Source organism: Prionailurus bengalensis, chromosome B2, assembly GCF_016509475.1.
Source record: "Prionailurus bengalensis isolate Pbe53 chromosome B2, Fcat_Pben_1.1_paternal_pri, whole genome shotgun sequence".
Classification (NCBI taxonomy): Eukaryota; Metazoa; Chordata; class Mammalia; order Carnivora; family Felidae; genus Prionailurus; species Prionailurus bengalensis.
In genome coordinates, this window is record NC_057349.1 from 148,436,183 (window position 1) to 148,459,349 (window position 23,167).

General features: G+C 44.3%; 1 protein-coding gene across 4 annotated transcripts in view; it reads right to left on the reverse strand.

The window, feature by feature from the left end:
• The window catches only part of PDE10A (phosphodiesterase 10A), a 353,258-nt gene that overhangs the window by 23,907 nt on the left and 306,184 nt on the right, over positions 1–23,167 (reverse strand). For all 4 annotated transcript variants that reach the window (XM_043592730.1, XM_043592728.1, XM_043592729.1 and 1 more), the window contains exons 15-18: positions 22,086–22,169; positions 19,607–19,757; positions 16,218–16,373; positions 10,035–10,207 (exon numbers count right to left, since the gene is read on the reverse strand). In XM_043592730.1, coding sequence (XP_043448665.1) covers positions 10,035–10,207; positions 16,218–16,373; positions 19,607–19,757; positions 22,086–22,169 — 564 coding nt within the window. The remainder of the gene's footprint in view (positions 1–10,034; positions 10,208–16,217; positions 16,374–19,606; positions 19,758–22,085; positions 22,170–23,167) is intronic.

The window sequence follows — 23,167 nt, forward strand, 5'->3', positions numbered from 1 at the left end:
TCCACTTGCAAAAAAAAAAAAAAAAAAAAAAAAAGGAATCTAGACACAGACCTTAAACTCTTCACCAAAAATTGACTTAAAATGGATCATAGACGTAAATGTAAAATACAAACCCAAAATACTCCTATGCGGATACCAAAGAATAATCTTCTACTATCTTGAAACTCTCTTCTACTGCTGGCATTACACTTTGTAAACACCTGGTACTCAGTAAGTGTTGGGATACAGATGGAAAGGCTGATGTCAACCACTGTGCCTGAAAGTACTGCATGCCTAGCCCTTGAGGACTGGCTGATGGGGAGTTCTCCCAGCTTCTGACTCCTGGTTGTGCTGCACAAGCCCCTGGCGGAGCCTCCACCCCCACGTGGCATCAGTTGATCTCCTGTCCTCTATGGCAGAGCTGTTTTTTTTTTTTTTTTTGCTGTACCCTCCCCCCATTCTGCGACTTCCTCCATGCTGTCCGTCTGTCTTTCTGCTGCTGCAAGTGTTTGCTCTGGCCTAGAAACACCGAGAACAGAAAACTATTCAGTTCTAGGCACGTGTACAAATTCTTCACCTTCCCAATAGCCTGGCCAGTTTCTTCTTACCAGGACACAGTGAGTCTCCGTCTCAGAATTTCTTGAGATTGGCGAGCTGAAGGCTCTTGCTCTTCTCTCAATGGCACCGGCCAGCTCTGATGACGTCCTCACTGAAGGGGCAGGCAACCACGGGATTCCAAGGGCTCCAAGGAACAGGAATGGAACAGAAGGAAGAAGGCCTCTTCTGCTGAAGCTCAAAGGCTCCCACCCTGCATACGGGCCCATGTGCCCGCACGTGCCCAGCTTGAGTCAGGACACTAAGCTCACCTTGCCCCATTGGTTTGGGTGTTAGTTCATGGCAGCTCTGATTACAGACAAGATCAAACCATACAGTTTTTGATTCCATGTAATGCTATAGTGAAAATGAGCTTAAAACTGCTTTCTACTATGGTCATTATGACTCTCTTACCTTCCCTTCTCCATGAAACCTTTCATGAGTCATGGCTGGAGAATCTCACTATAACCCACCGTCTCAAGAAGCCGAAAGGTACGATTCCTGGGGTTTCTTTCCCCAGCAATGAACCCAGTCCTCCCTGCAGGACTGTTATCCCTGATCCAAGGTTAGAACATCCAGTAGGCCATGGCCTGGTAGGAGACGTTCCCTTACCTAATTGCTACCTATCCAAGAAGGAAGACAGGTGTCTGGTGTAAATTTACCTGGGTGGGGATGAGACAGGACAAGGCAGCCAAACAGGCCCAAAAGGTGGCTGTCCCTTACCCAGGAAGCCTCAGGGAAGTCTCCAGGCCTGGCCAGGGTCTTCCCTCCCCAAACTCAAATCTATTTGCCCCCAGGGTCGGTTGGGCTCTTTTGAGTGGAGAAGACAGAAAAATCACTTAGTCCTCTGTATTAGTCTGTCAGGGTTGCTGCAACAAAGCACCACAGACCTGGCGGCTGAAACAACACAGCACTGTCTCACAGTTCTGGAGGCCAGCAGTCCAAGATCAAGATGTCTGCAAGGTGGGCTCCTTGTGGGGACCATGAGGGAAGGATCTGTTCCAGACCGCTCTTCTTGGCTTGCAGGTGGCCATCTTCTCCCTGTGTCTTCACACAGTCTTCCGCCATGTCTGTATCTCAATTTCTTCTTCTAAAGATCTCAGTCATACAGGATTAAGATCTACCTCTACGGCCTCATTTTGTCTACCTCTTTCAAGACTGTACCTTCAAATGCTGCCACATTCTGGGAATAAGGATTTCAACACAGGAGGTTTTTTGGGGGGGGGGGAGGGGGGGGTGGGGCGGGGGACACAATTCAGCCCATGGCAGTACCTAGAACAAAATTTTATTTTGAGGATGTTCCTGGTCTGGAGCTGAGCTGGGCCAATGTGGATGGCTGTTCCCGTCTCAATCTCTCTCAACCTTCCCATTCCCTCAGATGAAGCCCGACATCCCTTTGTCTCTCTATAGAATCTGCGTTGGGCAAAAGCAGGGCAAGCGGCTGTCTTGTCCTTTGTTGCATATCCAGCACCTGGTCCAGGCTTGGCACACTCGCACTGTGTGGCTTGACTTTTGACATCCTTAAAGGTTGTTTTGAAAGTTGTAAGTTCTTAACATGATAAAGTCCAATCTAGCACTTGAAGATTAGCGTTTTGCCTTGTTTCTTCCAGCTTCATTGAGATATGATTGACAAATAAAAGTTGTATATATTTAGGTTGTACAACATGGTGATTTGATACACGTATACACTGTGAAATGACGACCACAATCAAATGAATTAACACATCCTTCAGCGCAGTTACGTTCGTGTGTATGATAAGAACACTTAAGATCTACTCTCTTAGCAAAATTGCAAGTATAAAATACAGTATTATTAACTATAGTCACCATGCTATACCTTAGATCCCCAGACATTATTCATCTTACAACTGAAAGCATGTACCTTCTGACCAACATCTCTGAAGGTTAGTGCTTTTTGTGTGCCAAGGAATCTCTGCCTACCCAAGGTCATGAAGGCTTTCTCTTATGTTTTATTCTAGAGATTTTATAAGTTTAGTTTTACATTTAAGTCTATCATCCAACTGAAAACTCAGTAACTCAAGAGCCGTTTGTTGAAAAGACTATCTGTTCCTCCATTGAATTATTGACACCTTGGTTGAAAATCAACAGGCTACATAGTATGCCTTCTGTAACCTGTTCCCTGTTCCACCAATTTATTTGTCTACCCTAACACCAATATACACTGTCTCGATTACTAGTACTTTATAGTAAGCCTTGAAAGCAGGTAGTGTTAAGTCCTCCATTCGGGCTTTCGCTTTGTCAAAGTTGTCTGGACTCTTCTAGACCTTCTGTATTTCTATCTAAACTTGAGGTGAGCTTGTCAATGTCTACAAAAAAGCCTGATAGGGCTTCAACTGGGATTGCATTTTTGGAGGAGTATTTGCAGAGAATTGGCATCTTAGTAATACTGACTTTTGCAATTCATAATCATGACACATCAGTCTAGCCATATAGTGCTCTTTCTCTCAAAAATGTTCTGCATTTTTAGCATAGAGATTTATATATCATGTTAAATCTATTCAAGTGTTTTGTTTTAAATGACATAGCAAGTAGAAGTGTTTTATTAGCTTCAATTTCCAATTGATAGTTATTCGTATATAAAAATAAATGATTTTTTAAAAAATGTTTACCATGTATCCCTGTAAACTTGCTAAATTCACTTATTAAGTCTAGCGGACTTTTTGGAGATTCCTTACGATTTTATTTTTAGATTATGGCATGTGATTTACAAATAAGGACAGATTTATTTTTTCCCTTCAACTCTTATGCCTTTAATTCCTTTTCTCACTGTAATGCACTGGCTAGGACTCCCAGCTCAAAGTAGACTAGAAGTGATCATGGTGGGCATCCTTCATTTGCTTCTAGACTTGAGGAAAAAACCCTTATATATCACTATCATCATACTGGGTATAGTGTTTTGAAGATGCTCTTTAACAAATTAAATAAGATCCCTTACATTCCTCATTTGCTTAGATATTCCCCCCATTAATAAGGGTTTTTGTCAAATGCTTCTTCTACAATCTTTTGAAATGATCATATAGTTTCTTCTTTATTTTGAATATTCCTGTGAATTATATTAGCAAATGCTATTCCTGAGATAAAAGCCACTTGTTATGTTTTATTATGTTTTTTGTGACTGAATTTGTTAGACTTTGTTATAAATCTTACATCTATGTCTATGAAGAATATTGATCTTTAATTTACTATTTCTTTTTTTTTCCCTTTCTTTCAATGTTTATTTTTGAGAGAGAGTGTTAGCAGGGGAGGACAGAGAGAGAGACACACAAATCTGAAAGAGACTGCAGGCTCTAAGCTGCGCAGAGCCTGACGCAGGGCTCGAACTCAGGAATGGCGAGATCATGACCTCAGCCGAAGTCAGAAGCTTAACCGACTGAGCCACCCAGGCGCCCCTTTGATTTTTCTGTAATGTGCTTGTCAGATGTTGGTATCAGGATTATGCAGGCTTCATAAAATAAGGTGGTTACAATTCCCTTCTTCATAAACATTTTGTATAAGATTGATATTCTTTCTTCCGTAAATGTTTGACAGAATTCACAAGTGAAACCATGAGAGAGCCACAGAGATTGTGGTCCCAAATCTGGATTCATATTTCCCTCATATCCTTAGTGACCTATGGACCAAGGTCAAAACAGAAACAGAAACCACCCTAAAAATGCTTAAAGGCATGGATCCATAAGTTTAGAGTGATCCATGAAGAATTTAATTGGCTGCTAGAGTAACAGGCAATTATGTTCAGAGAAAGGTAACAGAATCCAGAAAGATAACACAGCATATTATCCACAATGTAGTAAATAAATAAATCTTTGAAAAAATTGGAAAACGTACTCCATGATCTGGAGAAAAATAGTCAACAAAAAAGGTTCATAGAAAACTCAGATGGTGAAAGTGTGAAGAATTTGTAAATAACTGATATGTCAAAGAATCTTCAGAAAAATATGTATTTGAGTACAAAGGGTGAAGACATAAGGAATTTTCAGAGACACATAAAAGCTACAAAAATGAACCCAAAAGAAATCTCAGAACTGAAAAGCACACTATATAAGCCAAATAAACTAAAATACACCACTGGATGGAGTTAACAACAGACTGGGAAGAACACTAGAAAGGATCAGTGGAATTAAAGACACAGACCAACCAATTAACCCAAACAGAGGGACAGAGAAGACAAAGACTGAAACCACAATGCAGAGTTTTAGCAGCCTCTAATATCGCATTAAGCGATCTCTCACACGCATAATTGGAGCTGCAGGGAAAAAAGTGATAAATGGGGCAGAAAAAATATTTGAAGAAATATAACGGTGGAAAGTCGTCTACATGTCACTGAAATCGGCAGCCCACAGTCCCAGATGGCTCAGCGGAAGGACCTCAAGCAGGACCAGGAGCCAGAGGAAATCTTAAGAGCAGCCAGAAAAAAAAGACATGTTATATACAGAAGAATAACCATTAAAATGACCACTGACTTCTCATCAGGAAAAAAAAAATGAAGGCCAGGAGACAACTGAACATTTCCAAAATGCTAAAAGAAAATCTGTCAACTTAGAATTGTCAGTCCTGCAAAAATCTCTGAAAAGTAAAGCCAAAATAAAGGTTTTTTTCAGATAAACAAAGGCCGAAACAAACTGCTGTCAACACATACTTTAAGAAATGTTAAAGGAAGTTCTCTAGACTAAAACAAGATGATCCCAGATAGAAATCTGGAACTGCTCAAATAAATGCAAAGCACTGGAAACAGTGTGTGTGTGTGTGTGTGTGTGTGTGTGTGTGTGTATGTATATATATATATATATATGTATATATATATGTATATATATGTATATATATGTGTATATATATATGTATATATATGGGAAAATATGACAGATTATTTTTCTTTCTTTTTAACTCTTTAATAACCAATTGACTATTTAATTGAAAATGTTAGCAACCTATCTGGGATACAGAACTAATGTATCAGTATAATACTTAGCAACAGCATAAAAGACAAAAAGGGGTGTAAGTGGGTTGTTTTTTAAGGTTTTTACATTATACAGAAATGGAATGATAGAAATTCAAAGACCCTGATAAAAACGAAGACTGTAAATTCAAGAGCAACCACTTAAAACATAAAGAGGTGTAACGATAAAAGCCAGTTAGAAGGGGCACCTGGGTGGCTCAGTCAGTTAAGCGTCCGACTTCGGCTCAGGTCATGATCTTGAGGTTCATGGGTTCGAGCCCCACGTCGGGCTCTGTGCTGACGGCTCAGACTGGAGCCTGCTTCGGATTCTGTGTCTCCCCCTCTCCCTGCCCCTCCCATGCTCATGCTCTGTCTCTCTTTGTCTCTCAACAGTAAATAAACATTACACTCAAGGCAGCTAACTCAAGGCAGGAGAGGAGGGACAAAGAACAAAGTGTTAAAGAGACAACAAGCAAGGTAATGAGACAACCACACACACAGTAACTTTAAATGCAGACAGACTGAACGGTCCATTGTGAAGTTAGTAATTTCGGGCCTCAACTACTGCTGGGAACAAGACACACTGTAAATAACGAGACAGGGAGGGTGACAGTACAGGGGCGGAAAAGAGTAAAACGGTAAGCATACAGAAGCTGGGGTGGCTTGTAACACGGAAGACCTCAAAGCAAGAAGTATTACAGACAAAAAGAGAACTGATTTCGCCCTGATAAGAGGGCAAATCACCAAGAACACACAACACACATAAATGTGTAAGCACCTAATAAAGTTTCTAAACACATGACGTGAAATTGAGAAATATACAGACATTCATAACTTTATGGAGACTGGAAGTTGTATTTCCAGTTAAAAATGGGGGAAGAAACATTCACAGGTGATAAAAATCTGTAAAACGACTGTATAAATTTGACCAAGAAACTGACAGGACCTGTGTAGACAAACTATAAAATGTGGTCAGTATTAAAGACTCATGCCAGTGTCTCTGAAGGCAATATACTTACATTTATAAACACAGCCACAATCAAAATGCCAACGTGGATATTTTTAACTGACAGCAGGATATTTTTTTCTTTCTAAGTATTCACAATGAGGGGGATAAAAGTCATGATGTCTATAATTTACATTCAAGTGGCACATTGCAAAAGAAAGGTAAAAATATATGGTCAAATGTCAACAATTTTTGAATGCAGGAAGTGGGTATAAATTGCAGACTTTGAATATAATTTCTACTTCTTTGTAAGTCTGCAAATTTTTTAATAAAACTGTTAAAAATGCATTTGTTAACTAACAATTTCAACAAAGTTTTTGGAAGGTAAATGGAAGATGAAGATTATCTTACCGGGTATGTTATGATAAATTTCAACACAGTTACAGTGATCAAAACAGTATGATCACAGTTGAGGATTAGATAATTACATTTAAATGATTTAAGGAATCCAAACAATTATTCAAGTTTATATGAGAACTTCAACCAGTGGAAGAATGAATTAATTAAACGGTATTGATTCAACCCACCGGGAATAAATAAAAGACATAACTTCAGAAGAACTAAGATCGAACTATGAAAGTCAAAATCATAAAAATATATGAATAGAATTTTAAGTACTATTTATATTACTGTGAGGATGGGGGAGGCCATTTGAAGCAAGACAGAAAACCAGATTTGATAAAAACAAATGAAAGATTTGGCCTCATGGAATTAAATTTCTTTATGGTCAGAAGAATTTCCGAATAGAATTTTTGAAAATGACCTAAAGAAAATGGTCGTGACATAGAGAAACTTTTAGTATCCTTAATAATATATATAATGCAAACTGATTTATAAAAAAGTAAGCAATTCAACAAAAAATACAAAAGTTCTGAGCACACACATACATAGAAGTAGGAACAATAAATAGTCAACAAAAAATGAAATGATCTTTAATGCAGGGAGCTATCAGAAAATGGCATTATTTAATGAGCAACGGTTTTCACCCATATGTTAGGATGAGTGTGAGTTTCTATAATCCTTTTAGAAAATGTATTATGTTTATAAATTTCTAGCAATTTCTAGCACCATGCATTGCACAACACATATTTTTAAAGGACCACTAGGTAACACTAACCAAGCAAGTTTATTGCAGCTTTATTTGTACTGCAAAACTAGAAATGTCTAACCATCAATATAGGGAAAGGTTTAACAAGCCTTTATGTAGTACTCTATGCTACAAGATGTTACATATATTTGTGTGTATATGTGTATATACATATGTGTATATGTATATGTATATACATATGTATGTGTGTGTGTGTGTGTGTGTGTGTGTATACACACACACACACACACACACACACACAAGTGCCTGGGATGATATTATGCCAAATAGACTGTTGGCATGGAGTGCAGAAGAACAGAATATTCTTCTTCTAGCAAACTGTAAGAGACTCTTAACTATAGAGAACAAACTGAGGGTTGGTGGAAGAATGGGCTAAATGGGTGATGGGCAGGGTCCCCTGGGTGGCTCAGTCGGTTGGGCATCTGACTTCGGCTCAGGTCATGATCTCGCAGTCTGTGAGTTCGAGCCCCGCGTCGGGCTCTGTGCCGACAGCTCGGAGCCCGGAGCCTGCTTCGGATTCTGTGTCTCCCTCTCTCTGCTCCTCCCCCACTCATGCTCTCTCTCGATCACACTATGTTAACTAACTAGAATTTAAATAAAAATTTGAAGAGAAATACAAAGAACATTCTTTGTATATATACTTCTGCTCTTGTTGAACTGTTAAGACAAACATGCATTACCTTTAAAATTATTAACTGCCCCCAAATTATTTAATCTTCTACAACTAGACAGTATACACCACTAAGACACACACATATGCATTAAGCACCAAATATAATATTTGCAATTATATTTTTTAATTTTCTATTTTATAATACTTGTTATTGTAACCATTTTGCTAAAAATATATACAAGAAACTTGGTATTAATTACACGGTTCTTACTTATATCCTAAAAAAAAAAGACGTACGCACATGGGTTTGGGTAAGCCGAAGGCTACCTTCCTGCAGGGTAATATTTTCCCCATCTTATCACTGCTGTAAGAAAGAACTGTGAACAAACACCTGTTCCTACAAGAGCTGTACACAAAGCCCGTTGCAGGTTCAGAGACACCATCATTGTAGATCACGGGCGTCCCTCGGGCTGCAGGTGGAAGACGTTTGTGCTGGGAAGAACCTTTGTGGCCCTTCATGACACACTGATCCCTTCCATGATGCCGGGAGGGCCCTGACAGTGTGTTCAGACTGCCTGAGGGGAAAATAAGATGTCTCTGTTTTCTTGAAACAAGGTTCCCCAGATTGTGTAAGTTTCAGGCTCCCACAAAATCCGGATCTGCCTGTTTGAAGGCGGACTGAACCACCCACAACTGTGGCTTACCCAAAGGAATGGACAGCATTATATCCTGTGTATATAATATTCTTGAAGAGGGCAACTTTTATCCATAGTCATTAGTAGACTTCGTGTTTTGTGTTTGTGGTACCTGAGTGGATGGCTTCTAAAACCCTTAAAACAGACTCCTCCAGAAAGAAATGTTCTGATCAGTCCTTAACGCATCACGGAGGAAGAACGAAAGCACCCGGACAAAGAGAATACAGACCCAAGTTCAGCAGGACTAGAAGAGATCGCTAAATGGACGTCCACAAATCTCAGATAAAGACAGCATCACTTAAGATGGCCTTGGTCACACACGGAAACGGCAAAGGGAAAGTCTTAGCGATAAGAGCTGGCGGTCACACCTCCCAAGTGACAAGCAGGAAGGTTAGCCAGCGGACCGAGGTCTAACGTACAGCCGGTGGCCAGCTTCACAGTGAACACACGTCAGGTATTTCTGAATCCACCGGGCAAGAGACACCTTCTCATAAAAAATAATTTCCGACTAATTTCGCTGGCTGCATTAGAGCATTTTAAGTAATCTAACCCCTCTTGTGACTCCATGTCTGAAATGCGCTTCCGGATTGCCACTCGGCTTCCCAAGTGATCTGACCACACCGAATGCCCATATTCTGATGCCGGTAACTAGAATACACGTTTGCAGATCAGTAAAAACGGAATCCTGGTTTTATATGTCAATCACGTTGGCTTGGCCAAGATGATCTGGTTTCTGAAAAATGAATCCATTTTCATCAGAGTTTGAATCTGTGAAGCCCAAGACTAAAAACCCTGGACTGAAATAAATTCAAGGAGAGGCCTCTTGGCAAGCACCCGTTCCTGGGTGAGCAGTTGAAATCGCAATTCATATTTTAATTATCCCCACCGTGGACTCAGCAATTGTGTCAGACAAGGAAATATGCAAAGTCAGCATAAAGTGCACGTGACCCAAAAAGAAAACACACAATTTCTTTACATTTCTGCTTTCAAATACAAACGTATGCTAGACTGCATTTCTGTTTTTAAGGATACGCTCATTCAGGTAATACTTCCTAGGCTTCTAAACTTTGAAAAATTATTTTTACCTATGTGATTGATTATTAAGGTTTAGCGATCCGGTCTGGTACATCTCCTCCAGCTGCTTCCTGTTTCCAAAGTACAAAGCAAGGTCTGTGGCAATGATGGCTTTACGGATGATCTCAAGCACCTGTTCGTATTCACTGGAGCTGAGGGTGGAGAAGATATTGTGCCCTTCCAGCTATGGAAAAAACACAAAGAAACACCACCAATAGGAAGCACAAGCTCTCATCTCACGACACGTCCCCGTCCCGTCACGTGAAACAACACAGTTTGGCCAGTGGCATCTGGCACACAAATGACACGTTTGGGGGAAACAAAAGAAAAGTTTGTAATGATGAAGGAAATCAACGTTGCGATTTCTCTTTAGGCTACAAAACCCAAGCTACCGCGTAAATGCATCCTTTAAGGACCGTAACATCACTCGCTACCACAAAATCCCAGGGATTCGAATACATACCTTGGTGTTGGATAGTTCTAGTAAGTAATTCAAGGACTAGAAAATGCATTTAAGTAAGAGACATTTCTTCTTAAACTAATGCAAGCCTTTGGTCATTTTTTATATTATACTGGAAATTAATGGGCTTAAAAAGTCACGTGTATCTTCGTCCACTTCAAGTCTAATGAACAGTAAACACTTTTTCCATATCCTAAAACAAAATGTCCCACAACCTCAAAATAGTTAAGTGAGGCATATTAAAGTTTATCTCTACAGGCAACAACACTTTCACGTAAAGCACACGTCACTGAGGTGCAGACACCGGGGCCCAACCTCTCTTCTGTTCTCATGGGAGGTGGGACGGTAGACCGTCAGCCTAGACAAGACCAAAACGTGGGTCATTTGGACTCTATTTCCTCAGAAGCTGTTCTTTTGCTTATGAAATCTCTTAAAAACTTTTTATAATAACTTCTTCCTCTGAGAATTATAAGCCTTTATTGGTAATTGAGATAAAAATGGGCCACTCTGTTCAAACAAGAAAGACTGAAATAATAAAGACGCATTCAACTGTGGGCTCATCAATTACTGTTCAATTATTCGTGATTAGCCAACACAATCTTACTATAATCGACGGTCAATTGCTTTCACTTGTTTCAAGCTATCTTTATTGGCTGATACAATACGTTAAAAACTTGAAATTATGAAAGTGTACTTTTTTACAAAGTCAGACATCTCACTAAAACATTGTCACCTTCCCACTATGCTGAAACAAGGCTGTACATGCACCACTCGTTTTCTTGTTCTTTTTTTTTTTAAGTTTATTGATTTATTTTGATAGGGAGAGAGAGAGAGAGAGAGAGAGAGAGACAGAGAGAGAGCGTGAGCAGGGGAGGGGCAGAGAGAGAAAGGGAGCGAGAGAATCCCAAGCAGGCTCCATGCTGTTGGCGCAGAGCCTGACATGGGGCTCCAACTCACGAACCACGAGATCGTGACCTGAGCCGAAATCAGGAGTCAGAGCAGCCGACTGAGCTGCCCAGGTGCCCCTGCACCGCTTGTTTTCTATCACCAGAATCTTTCTTACCTACTCTTAAGCTTTTATAAATATTTACATTATCCTATGGTAAATGCAGCAAATGGAGTTAGTTCTAGTTAGCTCTTTTCTTCTCTGAAGAGAGACAGTGGGGGAAGGGACAGAGGGAAAGAGACAAAGAGAGAGAGAGAAAGAGAGAGAATCTCAAGCAGGCTCTGTGCTGACTTGGGGGCTCGATCCCACGACCCTGGGATCGTGACCTGAGCCGAAGTCAAGAGTCGGATGCTCTGCCGACTGAGGCACCCAGGCGCCCCAGACTTGGGTGTCTTCCAGACAAAAACGATAGGAAGGCCTGACGTCTGCGGAACGTTTTAAATTGAGAAGGCCTTTTCATACGTGTGATTTCACTCTCAAGTCATAAAACTGTGCGACTCTTTGACGTCTGGCTGAGCTGAAGTATCTGCTGAAACAGCACAAGCCTCTTCTGTGACCGCAGAGCAACGGCAGAGTTTCACATCAACCGGCCGCGTCGGCGATTTGAGCCGCATGATCTCACCGGCGGCCGCCTTTGTGGACGCTCAATGGAGCCAAAGGGTGCACGTGACGGCAGACAGGGCCTCGGCACAAGGAAGAGCCACCAGCCCCGTCGGCCACCACGGGGAGGGGACTTGGGCTCTGGGAAGGCGGACGGACTCCGTGAGCCGTTAAGCCCCGTCCCACGTCCACTCGCCAAAATCTCAGGGCAGGAGGCTAAAGAGCCCCGCTCTGCCTGCTGCTACGAAGCCTGCTTTGCTCTCATCTGCCCCGAATTCCAGCGAGGCGGCTGGGCCGTTTCAATACTTTGACACCCGCGCTCCTCAGCCATTACCACGTATCAGACTGGTGTGGGTCCTTGGAACCCGTGCACCACTGTCAGGCTGTCTGAGGGGGAATCACACGCGACACGCATGTAATGCTTCATTCTATCAGCAACGGACCATTACGTGATGACGTCTAAACATATTCTACCACACAGTTGATAAAACGGGGACCTCTTAGCCTGGGTTCCAGAAATCCTCTCAGGGACCACAAAGTTGTGAACTCACTGCAAATATATATATATATATATATATATAAAATAAATAAATAAATAAATAAATAAATAAATAAATAAATAAATATCATGTCCAGCATGATATATTGTATATTATATATGATATTATATATATCATATCATATGCTGAACATGTCCTTCGTAAGCACAGTATTTCATCGGGTTCTCAAAAGTGTAACTATCCATGATCTATGGCAGAGGGAGACCCATTTTAAAGGATCTGTATATTTGTTGGCGACTTCAGTTTATTATGTCTTTGACTACTTTTTGATAGTAAAGGGAATTCGGTGTTAAAGCTCAGGAGAGGACCTTTACAATGAAAAGTAGTAACGAGGATCCTTTTAGTTCCTCCTTCAATATTTTGCGAGAGCAAAGGCAATAAATGAACAACAAACAGTAAGTGGCCCCTTCCCTTCAAGAGGATCCAGTCTATGTTCTTCAGCACGTTCCTTTCTTCCAAAGCACAGAAAATAAGGAGACACAGCGACCACACGCAGCAGATAAACAGCTCGAACTCTTTTAAGAGCTCTAATTTCCCATCAGTGAGCTTGATGAAACCCCATTAATGCTTTTACGTATCAACTGGTAAGTTTCCCATAATCTCCCAGGTTACAGTGTCAGAGGTTTATTTTATGCTAATTCAAGCCAGTTCGTCCCATTTTGCATCAACCAGGCATAAGACCACCAGCATTTTACACGCAGAAATGACGCGGGTGCGACCCACCGGCCGTGTCGTTCCCACCACGAAATGAACGTACGTGGGCGCTCATCTGGCAGGTACTCAGCCCGCAGTGTCTCCCCGGGTGTGAGGGTACTTGCAGCACACTTAGCACCTACTCTAGCCGTGGCCCTAAACGAGGGAAGCGCACCCTTGGAGGAGTTCACAGTGTAGCGGGAGAGAGGCAGACAGGTGCAGTCAAGGGCTCCGGGAGAGCGTGGGCGGGGACACGGATTCTGAGGGACCAGGAGTCGCACGTGTGCAGGGAGCAGCGTGCGACCACACGTGTTCGGTGGGAACCACACAATTTCCGTGCTGCTCAAGCGCATCGTCTCCACAGAGAAACGGTGACAGGGGGCCAGAGTTCCAAAAGAGGCCTCATGTCAGAACTGAAATAATCATGGGAAGGTGGTTAGTAGGGTCACGACAGGAGGAGGCCTGTTTTAGGATAATCACTGGCTACAACACGGGTAGCAGGTAGGGTAGGATGGGAGCAGGTGGGCATACTCACCCATCTGTCCTCAGCAGGCTTTTACAGATTATTATTAATCATAAATCGTTCCCCCCAAAGCCCTGTGCTGCTTAGCTCTATCAAAGAGATTCCTCAGGGAAGGCCTGGGAGCTCAGCTTTCAATACCCCATGCCCACCAAGCGAGCTCACCCCCCAGCCACGCGGCCCGGGTGGGTGCGAGTCTCACCACAGGAAGCCACAGGCTGAATCATCCGGGGGACGTGAGATGAACAAAGCCCGTGGCGTTGAGCATTCGCGACCGCCACAGCTTGACGCGCATTCTGGTATCTGATCACCTACTGTATCAAACCACGTGCTAGGACTGTAATTAAGAACTCAGGGTTTGGGGGGCGCCTGGGTGGCGCAGTCGGTTAAGCGTCCGACTTCAGCCAGGTCACGATCTCGCGGTCCGTGAGTTCGAGCCCCGCGTCAGGCTCTGGGCTGATGGCTCGGAGCCTGGAGCCTGTTTCCGATTCTGTGTCTCCCTCTCTCTCTCTGCCCCTTCCCCGTTCATGCTCTGTCTCTCTCTGTCCCAAAAATAAATAAACATTGAAAAAAAAAAAAAAAAAAAAAAAAAGAACTCAGGGTTTGGGGTCAAACAATTCTAGTTTTTAATCCTGGTCCGTTACGTACTAGCTGTTATGATAACGGACAAGTTACTTAACCTCTTCGATGTAGATTACTCTCATCTGTAAAATGGAAATAAGTGGTAATAAAAATCAACGTGCTAGTATGTGCACAATTCTGAAGTTTCTGATTTGTTTGCTTATGTATACTAAGTATTAAGTAACAACTATCAGAGTATTTATACTGAATGCCTGACAAGTGACTGAATGATTACTCTGACGATGGTGGTGACGAAAAGGACCAAATCTCCAGGATGACTTCTGCAGTCAGAGCAGAGGGGGGAGTAAGGACACTCGGCAAATACACACCTACGCCCACAGCTCAGTTTGGTAGCCAAAGATCACGTCTATCCATTCAGAACGCATCCACAGAAAAGGACAGATTTAAGCTGGCCTCTGTACCATTATATACCAAATTATTTATCTTCGGTCGGGCCATGTTGACAGGGGAAGGATAGTTCCAGATCCACAGTCATTGGGTAGCCACGGTGATAAAGATCTGTGGAGATCAGGACAGCGGCAGGCAAAACCTTCCATCATCTTTTATACAGATACACAGAGGTATCACGGACGTCCATGTGATCTAACAATACATTACTGTCTCATAGTTGAGTGACTGGAACCTGGAATTTTTACTGCTCCTCTCGGATATCACCTTAAATCGGTCAAGTCTGGAGCAGTCTTGACAAAACATAAAACTGGCCGGCCTTGGTGACGGGACGTTGGGGGCGAGGGGAACAATGACTCCAAGGTCATCCCCCTGTGGTGGCTGGGTGGTGGAGGCCGCCCCCATTTTGGTCACATCGGACGCTGAGTTGAGGTGTCTGGAGAGAGAAGTCTCCCTGCGCCCTGGTCTGAGACGCTGGTGTGACAGCCACAGCCTATCGGTGACCAGGAGGACCCCAGAGAGAAGGCGGGGGGAGCAGGGAGAATGGCAGTGTGAGGGCAGAGCTCTGGATGCGGACCTCCCTCAGTCCACACCGAGAGCTCCAGTGGGGGGGAGGGGAGGGGACAACCTGTCTTTGTTCTTACTACAACCCCTGGGCCTAAAATGGGTGTTGGCGGCTGGGAGGAGCTCAATGAATATGTTTGCTATCAAAATGGAATTCAAGGGGGCAGTTAGATGGGTCTGAGGAGAACTACTCAGAGAAGTATCCTAAGCATAAAAGGTCATATCAGCAGAGAGTACAGTAATTTCCAGAAAAGGAAGGAAGCCTTTCCTGAACAGAGATAGGGCCATCTGTTTATGACCCTGATACGTCTTTCCCTGTCACAACCCCCACGGGAGGTGTTAGGTCATGTCAGGGTATGGATTCGGTGACGCCTGTCCGAGTCTAGGTCAAGTAGCAAGAACACCTTAAAGGTGGCAAGTTGAGAAGAATGCACACAAAAGAACAACTAAAAGGACTTCCGTGCACTTAAACCCGGACCTGCCCAACCCTCCAGGTGTACGTCCAGTATGTCGGGGTTTGAGAATATGACGATCCGTATAAAGAAATACAACACGCGAAACACACTTTGCCTTAGAGGATCACCTACTTCAAACTCGAACGTGGCCGCAAAACAGATACGTATTCAAAACATTCACCGAGGGTTCATGGTCAGAGCGCCCCACAATTACCTACTGAGGATATACACACGAGGTTCTGCGGGGACGTACAGCTGCAGCTGTTGAAGGAGGCCCAACCGAAACCCCGCGTTTACTCGGAACCACTAGAACCTCCCGGGAGGGGACCGCGGAGGCCGCGGGCAGGCAGGCAGTGTGAGGTCTCACCTGCAGGATGGACACCGTCTGGGAGAAGTGGTGCTGTTCCATGGTGGACGTAGAGTAGAGGGCGGCCAGGGGGTGATCAAATTTCTGCAGGTAGCTGTTACTGAAGCCCCTGTGGTCCAGGTCGTGACACAGACATGCAATGAGCAGCCCTTTGCGCTTAAAAAAAAAAAAAAAAAATCCAGTGCACAAATGTTCAGAACAAAGAAGTGGATAGGAGAAGATTTACAGCTTATCATTCCTATCGTGGGGACAGAGTCCTGCCATTGGAACAGCCAACATCCTTAGGAATCTCTGAAGTTCCGCACGATCTGTCTTCTTTCTTAACCTCTTCCGTTGTTTTTCTGCTTTTAAAATAGACAATTGAATCATTCTTGAGTGTTCCTGCCCAACTCCGGGGAAAAGTTCATGGTGGTTATCAAATTAAAGCAAACGTTCCCAAGAATTACAGGGCAAGGAACTCGGCACGAGGGGACCGTTTCAGCATTTCGTTCAAAACCTGTTCCGGGTTAAACTCCAACAATATTATTGTTCTTACAAACAAACAAGGAAGAAAAGAAGTAAATCCTACGGCAGGTGAAAAAATGGCCAGCTGTACGGTGAGAGAGAGACCACAGAGCGGGAGCAAGGGGGTGAAGGGTTAATACAGCAAGGCGGGCCACAGAAAGTCCACGCGAGCAGACCTTTGCGGGAGCGAGGAAGAAGCAGGGGGTCCCGGGAGAAGAGTGCAGGGGTGGGTGCGGGGAGCAGGTGGGCCTGTCCCGACAGTCAGAGGGTCAGGAGGGAAGCAGGGCTGCAGGGAGGGGACAGAGAATCCTGGCAGAGAAGGGAGGCGGACCATCTTCTGTGGGAACCAGGGAAGGAAGACAGGGTTTCTGGCAGAGCAGTGGGCGTCGTGCGGCCAAGGGGAGACAGCGACCTAGAGGGGCGAAACGCTGGGCGCTGACCCTCCGTTGGCACGGTGTAGGGCGCTGGTGACCTGGGCTGGAGCGTGTTCGGGGGGTGGGCCGGAGAAGATCGGGGAGAGCACTGGAGCCAGCCGCTGCGGCAGCTGTTCTGTGGGTTCGGGGAAACGGGGAGCTAAGAACTCAGGGGGGAGCCGAGCGGAAAGGCAGGCGGAGGGTGTGTTACGATGGAGGTGACAACGCGGTGCTCCCACACGCGGACCAGACAGTCCAGCAGAGACCGCACAGATGGAGGAGAGGGAAGGAAGAACCACCAGGGCAGGGACGAGGTCAAGTGGCAAGGCCAGCTCTGGACAGGAGCCTGGCGGGTGTTCCGGTGAGTGGGTGGTCACAGCCCACAGAAGGCAGATGCTGGCAGGGAGGAGGCGGTCTGCAGAAACCCCACGAGGTTAGCTGCCCGCGTCCGCCCTGCCCCTTTCGTAGCCTCCCTGGGCACAACGGTTTCTCCTACAACCTAACGAGCAGGGGGGGCCTCCCGGACGCCCCTCCACTGCCACAGGCTCGCTGGCCATAGGATAACTGAATTACTTATGTTCTGAGTAGCACTTGGGTTTGGGGTCTTTCCCATATTTTGTGCTGCTGTGTTACCCAGGATGAATCTGGCAAGAGATTCCAAGGTTTTAAAATCTTGCACGATAGACAAATAGAGAAAAACTACTATGTACCTCTTCTCAATTTTTTTTATGTATTTTATTTTTGTTGACATAATATTCAATAGTTTTATTGAATTTATGCCAGAATTAAGCATGTGAAAATAATTCACGAGGTGAGGAGTTACCTTTGTTAATATGCTACTTTAACAAGATCAAACGATCATTTTTAACAGCTCTATTAGAGATTAAATACCCTTTTGTAAAAAACATATTTAAAATGTTTACGCATATTATTTTGGGATTATTTTCAGGCAAAAGGACCTGAGGTTTTGTGAAAACATAATGATGTAATTCTAAAAACAAACTAGGAGCTTAAACGAGAGTTAATTTGTGGCCATGACATTTTCACACTTATCTTGAACTTTGCCATTTTTTTTAATGTACATTTCAACGTAACCTGAAAACGGTTTCTACGGTTGTCAAAATCACAGACTATCCTCTGGCGAAGAAGACAATGAAATTGCTTTCTCTTTTTTTTTAATGTTTGTGTGTTTGTTTATTTAGAGAGACAGAGAACGCATGAGCGGGAAGAGGTGCAGAGAGAGAGGAGAGAGAATCCCAAGCAGGCGCCATGCTGTCAGCGCAGAGCCTAACGAGGGGCTCGATCCCACAACCATGAGATCGTTTCCTGAGCAGAAATCAAGAGTTGGATGCTTAACCCACTGAGCCACCCAGGCATAATTGAAATTGCTTTCTTAGAAGGAACTGAATGGAAAAAAACGCTGCATGTCTCAAAAATATGGGGTTTCATGGAGTGGAAAATCAGCATAATTTATACGAAAAAAGAATAAATTTCATTTTCTTGATAATAAATAAGTTGTTAGGCTAACCAAGATCTACCAAGAGATTAGCAATAAAAAAGCAAAAATGTCAACACTTTTTCTAAAATGCACTTTCCGAGTCTCCTGCCCAGACTGTGACTCTGGGGTGACGGGACGGGACGCGCACAGGATGGCCCTCAGGAGTGCCGGGCTTCTAGTGTGAATGTGCCCGTGAGAGAAGGGCTGTGTCTTCGTCACCGAGCTGACAGCCTCCTTGTCGGCATGGCCAACATGTTCTCTGAAGCAGGGGAGGAGGAGGGCTAGGGAGGAGGGGAGGGGGATTCGAGTCGGGCTTTTTTGCGGGCACCTCCAGGACCACGTGGGGAAAGGACATGCTTGGCGGTCAGCCCGGCTGGGCCCGAGGTGCTCCCATCACGGAGGGGCGGGTGGGGCGGATGACGCAGGGGCCGGCCAGCGGTGCAGGAAAGGACCAGGCAGCCCCAAAGCTCTTAGTCTGTCCCCAGCTCTGGGTATGTAAAGTCAGGTGGGTCCGTGAAGCATCACAGAGCCCGGCTCCTCACGAGGCAGAAGATCATTTACGTCCTCACTGTTCTTCATGTTCTGGCTTCTCAAATCAGTAGGATTTGCCTACACTACCCAGGACAGAAGGGCAGTGAGAAAAATCTACTTGGTTTGTGTAACAAAGACTTCCAGAATACTGAAGCTTTAACAGGGAAAAAAAACTACAAAACTAGTGTTTCCTCGGCGGGGGTCGGGGGGGGAATGTTTTGGTGAAGCTGGAATTTCTGTATCTACCTTTGTGATAGAAAATAATATGAAAAACACATGGGCACAGCCACTTTAAAAGCGTGCTCCTACGAAATTACCGAACCGTCCTGGGGGAACAGGTCACGGAGCCACATCCGGAAGGTGCTCCAGACATACAGCGTCTGAATCCACTCGTGTTATTTGAAACAGAGGGGAAAAAAAAAAAAAAGCGTGTGGACGCCCACCTCCAGGTCGGTGAAAAGCCCGTGGTTGTTCTGGAGTATGGCATACATGCAGTGCGCCACGGTGACCGCGTGTTTCCAGTTGTGGTAAGGAACCCTCCGATAGTTCTTCTTCACGGACATGATGAAACGACACAACTTTTCGAGCTCGAAGCTGTGCGGAGAAGAGGAGAAACCGTTACGACAGAAACCGGTAAGAGCCGATATGTTCTCGCTAGAGCTCTGGTTTAAACACGTATGTCTGGGGGCGCCTGGGAGGCTCAGTCGGTTAAGCGTCCCACTCTTGGGTTCAGCTCAGGTCTCGAGCTCACCGTTCGTGGGATCGAGCCCCGTGTCAGGCTCTGTGCCGACAGCGCGGGGCCTGCTTGGGATTCTCTCTCTCTCTCCCTCCCCCTCTCTTTGCCCCTCCTCCGCTCAGGTGCACCCGTACCTTCTCCGTCTCAAAATGAAATAATAAACGTTGAAAAAAAGAAACACATCCATCTGTACCCGTATACACTTGCAACTATGAAAACGTGCACAGTGACTGGGTCCAGGAGCACCAAAGCCTCTCTCATCACTTCCCTTCTCTGTCTCTGGCTGGTTAAGAGAGGAGGACTCTTTCAGAGCTTCTGATCTGATACACTTGCTGGCCCACCAGGGGGCCAGTACCAGAAGGGGCGTGTAGCAGCGTGTCGCTAACTCACTTCACCCTCACGTCCCCGCACCGTGCTCGACAGACAGCAACGTATCATCACCCTGCTTAAGGGCATTGTGAGCTAATATTTTCCAAAAAAGCATATTCAGATTCCCAGACTTCAAATATAGCATAGGAATTTCCTAGATGAGTGACTATCCTCTCGAAGTATTGTGGTGCACTCAAATTATTAAGTGGCAAATGGCCACGCCAAAACCCTGACACCGTACATAGAACGATATGTCGCGTTTTAAACTTTTTTTTAATGTCTGTTTATTTTTGAGAGACAGAGAACGCACGTGCCAGAGTTGGGGGGGAAGGTGCGGAGAGAAAGGGGGGGGACCGAGGATCCCAAGCAGGCTCTGCGCTGACGGCAGAGAGCCCGACAAGGGGCTCGAACTCACAAACCGTGAGATCATGACCTGAGCCAAAGTTGGATGCTTAACCGACTGAGCCACCCGGGCGCCCAATGATACGTTTTTATCATGCAACATTGTTATTATATTTTATTTTCATATTTCATGTATTTCTACTTATTTAAGTCCCTACCAACTCTCTCAAGGAATTTATGGCAGCTTAAAATAAAAGCACATCAATATAGAACAAGGCTCTTTGAAATACCAGGAAGATGACAGTCCATAGAACTTCTAAAAATATATAACACCTTTACTCTTCTCCACTGAAGACTTTTTTGAAATTTTTAAAAAAAGTTTTATTTATTTTTGACAGAGAGAGAGAGAGAGCGAGCATGAGCATGAGCAGGGGAGGGGCAGAGAGAGAGGGAGACACAGAATCTGAAACAGGCTCCAGGCTCCAAGCTGCCAGCACAGAGCCCGACGGGGGGCTCGAACTCACAGAGCACGAGATCATGACCTGAGCCAAAGTAGGACGCTCAACCGACTGAGCCACCCAGGTGCCCCTCCACTGAAGATTTTCAAATGTCCTTGAAGAATAAGGTAGGTCATTTTTAAGAGTTCCAACGGGTCAAACTCTCAACTGATATCTAAGAAATAAGTGTTGTTAATTACCCTGTGTGCATTCTTTCAAAAGAGCAACTTATAAAAGTCACCAATAAAAGTAGGAGAAGGCAGAGAATTCAATGGCAAAGGAGTGACAATTTAGCTTCAGAGAAACTAAGGGCCTCTATAAGCCACTTTATGATTAAATGAGTGAAAAAGAGAAAAAGAAAATTATTCCTTGCATTTTTTTTTAATTACTTGCATTTTAAGTATGTGTTTAAGTTGTAAAAAGTTAAATGGAAAGTCATGAAAGGTCTCCAGGACAGGCCACAAGAGGGGGAAAGACCCACAGGGAAAGGGAACCACAGTGAAATCACTAATAAAGCACTTGGCACAGAATTAGGAGACCTGTGTCCTTCACACCTGTTCGAACAGATACAGCATGTAGGTTGAAAGGTGACGCTAAATTTAATGCACATTTTCCAAAGACACACTTGAAAACAGTATGGAATGATGTGGAGAAATAACCCCTACCTCTTCCCATTACACGGCCTAAGGTAATTTTCACCTGTATCTTTATCATCACCTAGTAGAGACACGGTCGTTAGCCAAGGGACAGCCACCCTGGCAAAGAGCTCAGGGGTAGCCCCAAGGGAAATCCAAATCCGAAAATCAACTTGTCCAATAATCTCAGCCTTTTTTAATTTAAATATTAAAAAAAGTTATTTAATATAAGGCATCTTTTCAAATAGTTATCGACCAAGGAAGTGGCCAGGCATGTAGGCAGGGGGAGGAAGAGGTCCTATCACTCCAGAGGTTAAGAAGGAAGTTTCTGGGTCATTCATACCAGGATGTCCCACAGGACCGATGGACCATGTAGACAAAAATCCCAGGCCACATGTTTTCAAAAGGACCAATGTCAAAGTGGAATCTGAAACGAAAGAACACAAGGCTGATTAGTAAATATAATTAGGGTAAACATAAACACAAATAAAGGAATTTAATTTTGTGTCTTTTAAGAAACTAAAAAACCACTGAGAGTCTAGCCATCTCTCTTCCTGCGTTCTTAGTCACATCTTTGTTGTATTAAATGTTTCCAGGAGGAAATTCCACACATTCCCTCAGGAACTTAGCCCAATATTTAAGCCATTGCTTAATCTTCTATGAAACAATCTCTAAAAAATGATGTTGCGGTCATTATCAGAGCAATGAGAGCGTACAAAATAACTTTACTGTGAATCCTACATGTGTTTTACACAACTTACAGACAAGGGGGAAAAACGATTTTTTTAGAGTGGAAAATCATTCTATCTCCCATCTAAATCCAGAGAGAAACTTCATAAATACAAACATCCGAAGTTGTTACCTATTTTCCGTTTGCTAATTTAACTACTAAGATTTAACCCGCACAGACACGGCGGTAAACTATTTAAAAGAAACCATCTTCCTCCAGTTACACTTCCGACGCCACACGTGTGAGTTTTCCACACCCAGCAATTCTCCAACCCTCTGCAGACACCAACCGATGATGCCCTCTAACGCGGTGTACTTCCGACCCCAGCGCAGCTAGCGTAGCCCGTGCGGGTCATGGGCTCCGTCCCGCAACACTGCCCCCGACTGCAGGTGCCCATCGCGAGGCCGTCCACCCCTCTGACCATCAGCTATAAAGCTGAGGTTCCCACAACCCCCACCTTGGGTGTTGCAAGGCAGAATGGCTCACAGAAGTCAGGGGAGCACCTCACTTACTACTACCAGTTTATTATTAGGGATGCAAGTCAGGAACAGGCAAACGAAGAGATGCATGGGCCACAGCACGGGGGAAGGGGTGGGCTCTCAGGCCTCGGCAGGGGCACCACCCTCCTGGCACCTAACGTGTGTGCCAACCAGAAAGCCCTCCGAACCCCTTGTTGAGGGTTTCTGGAGGTTCCG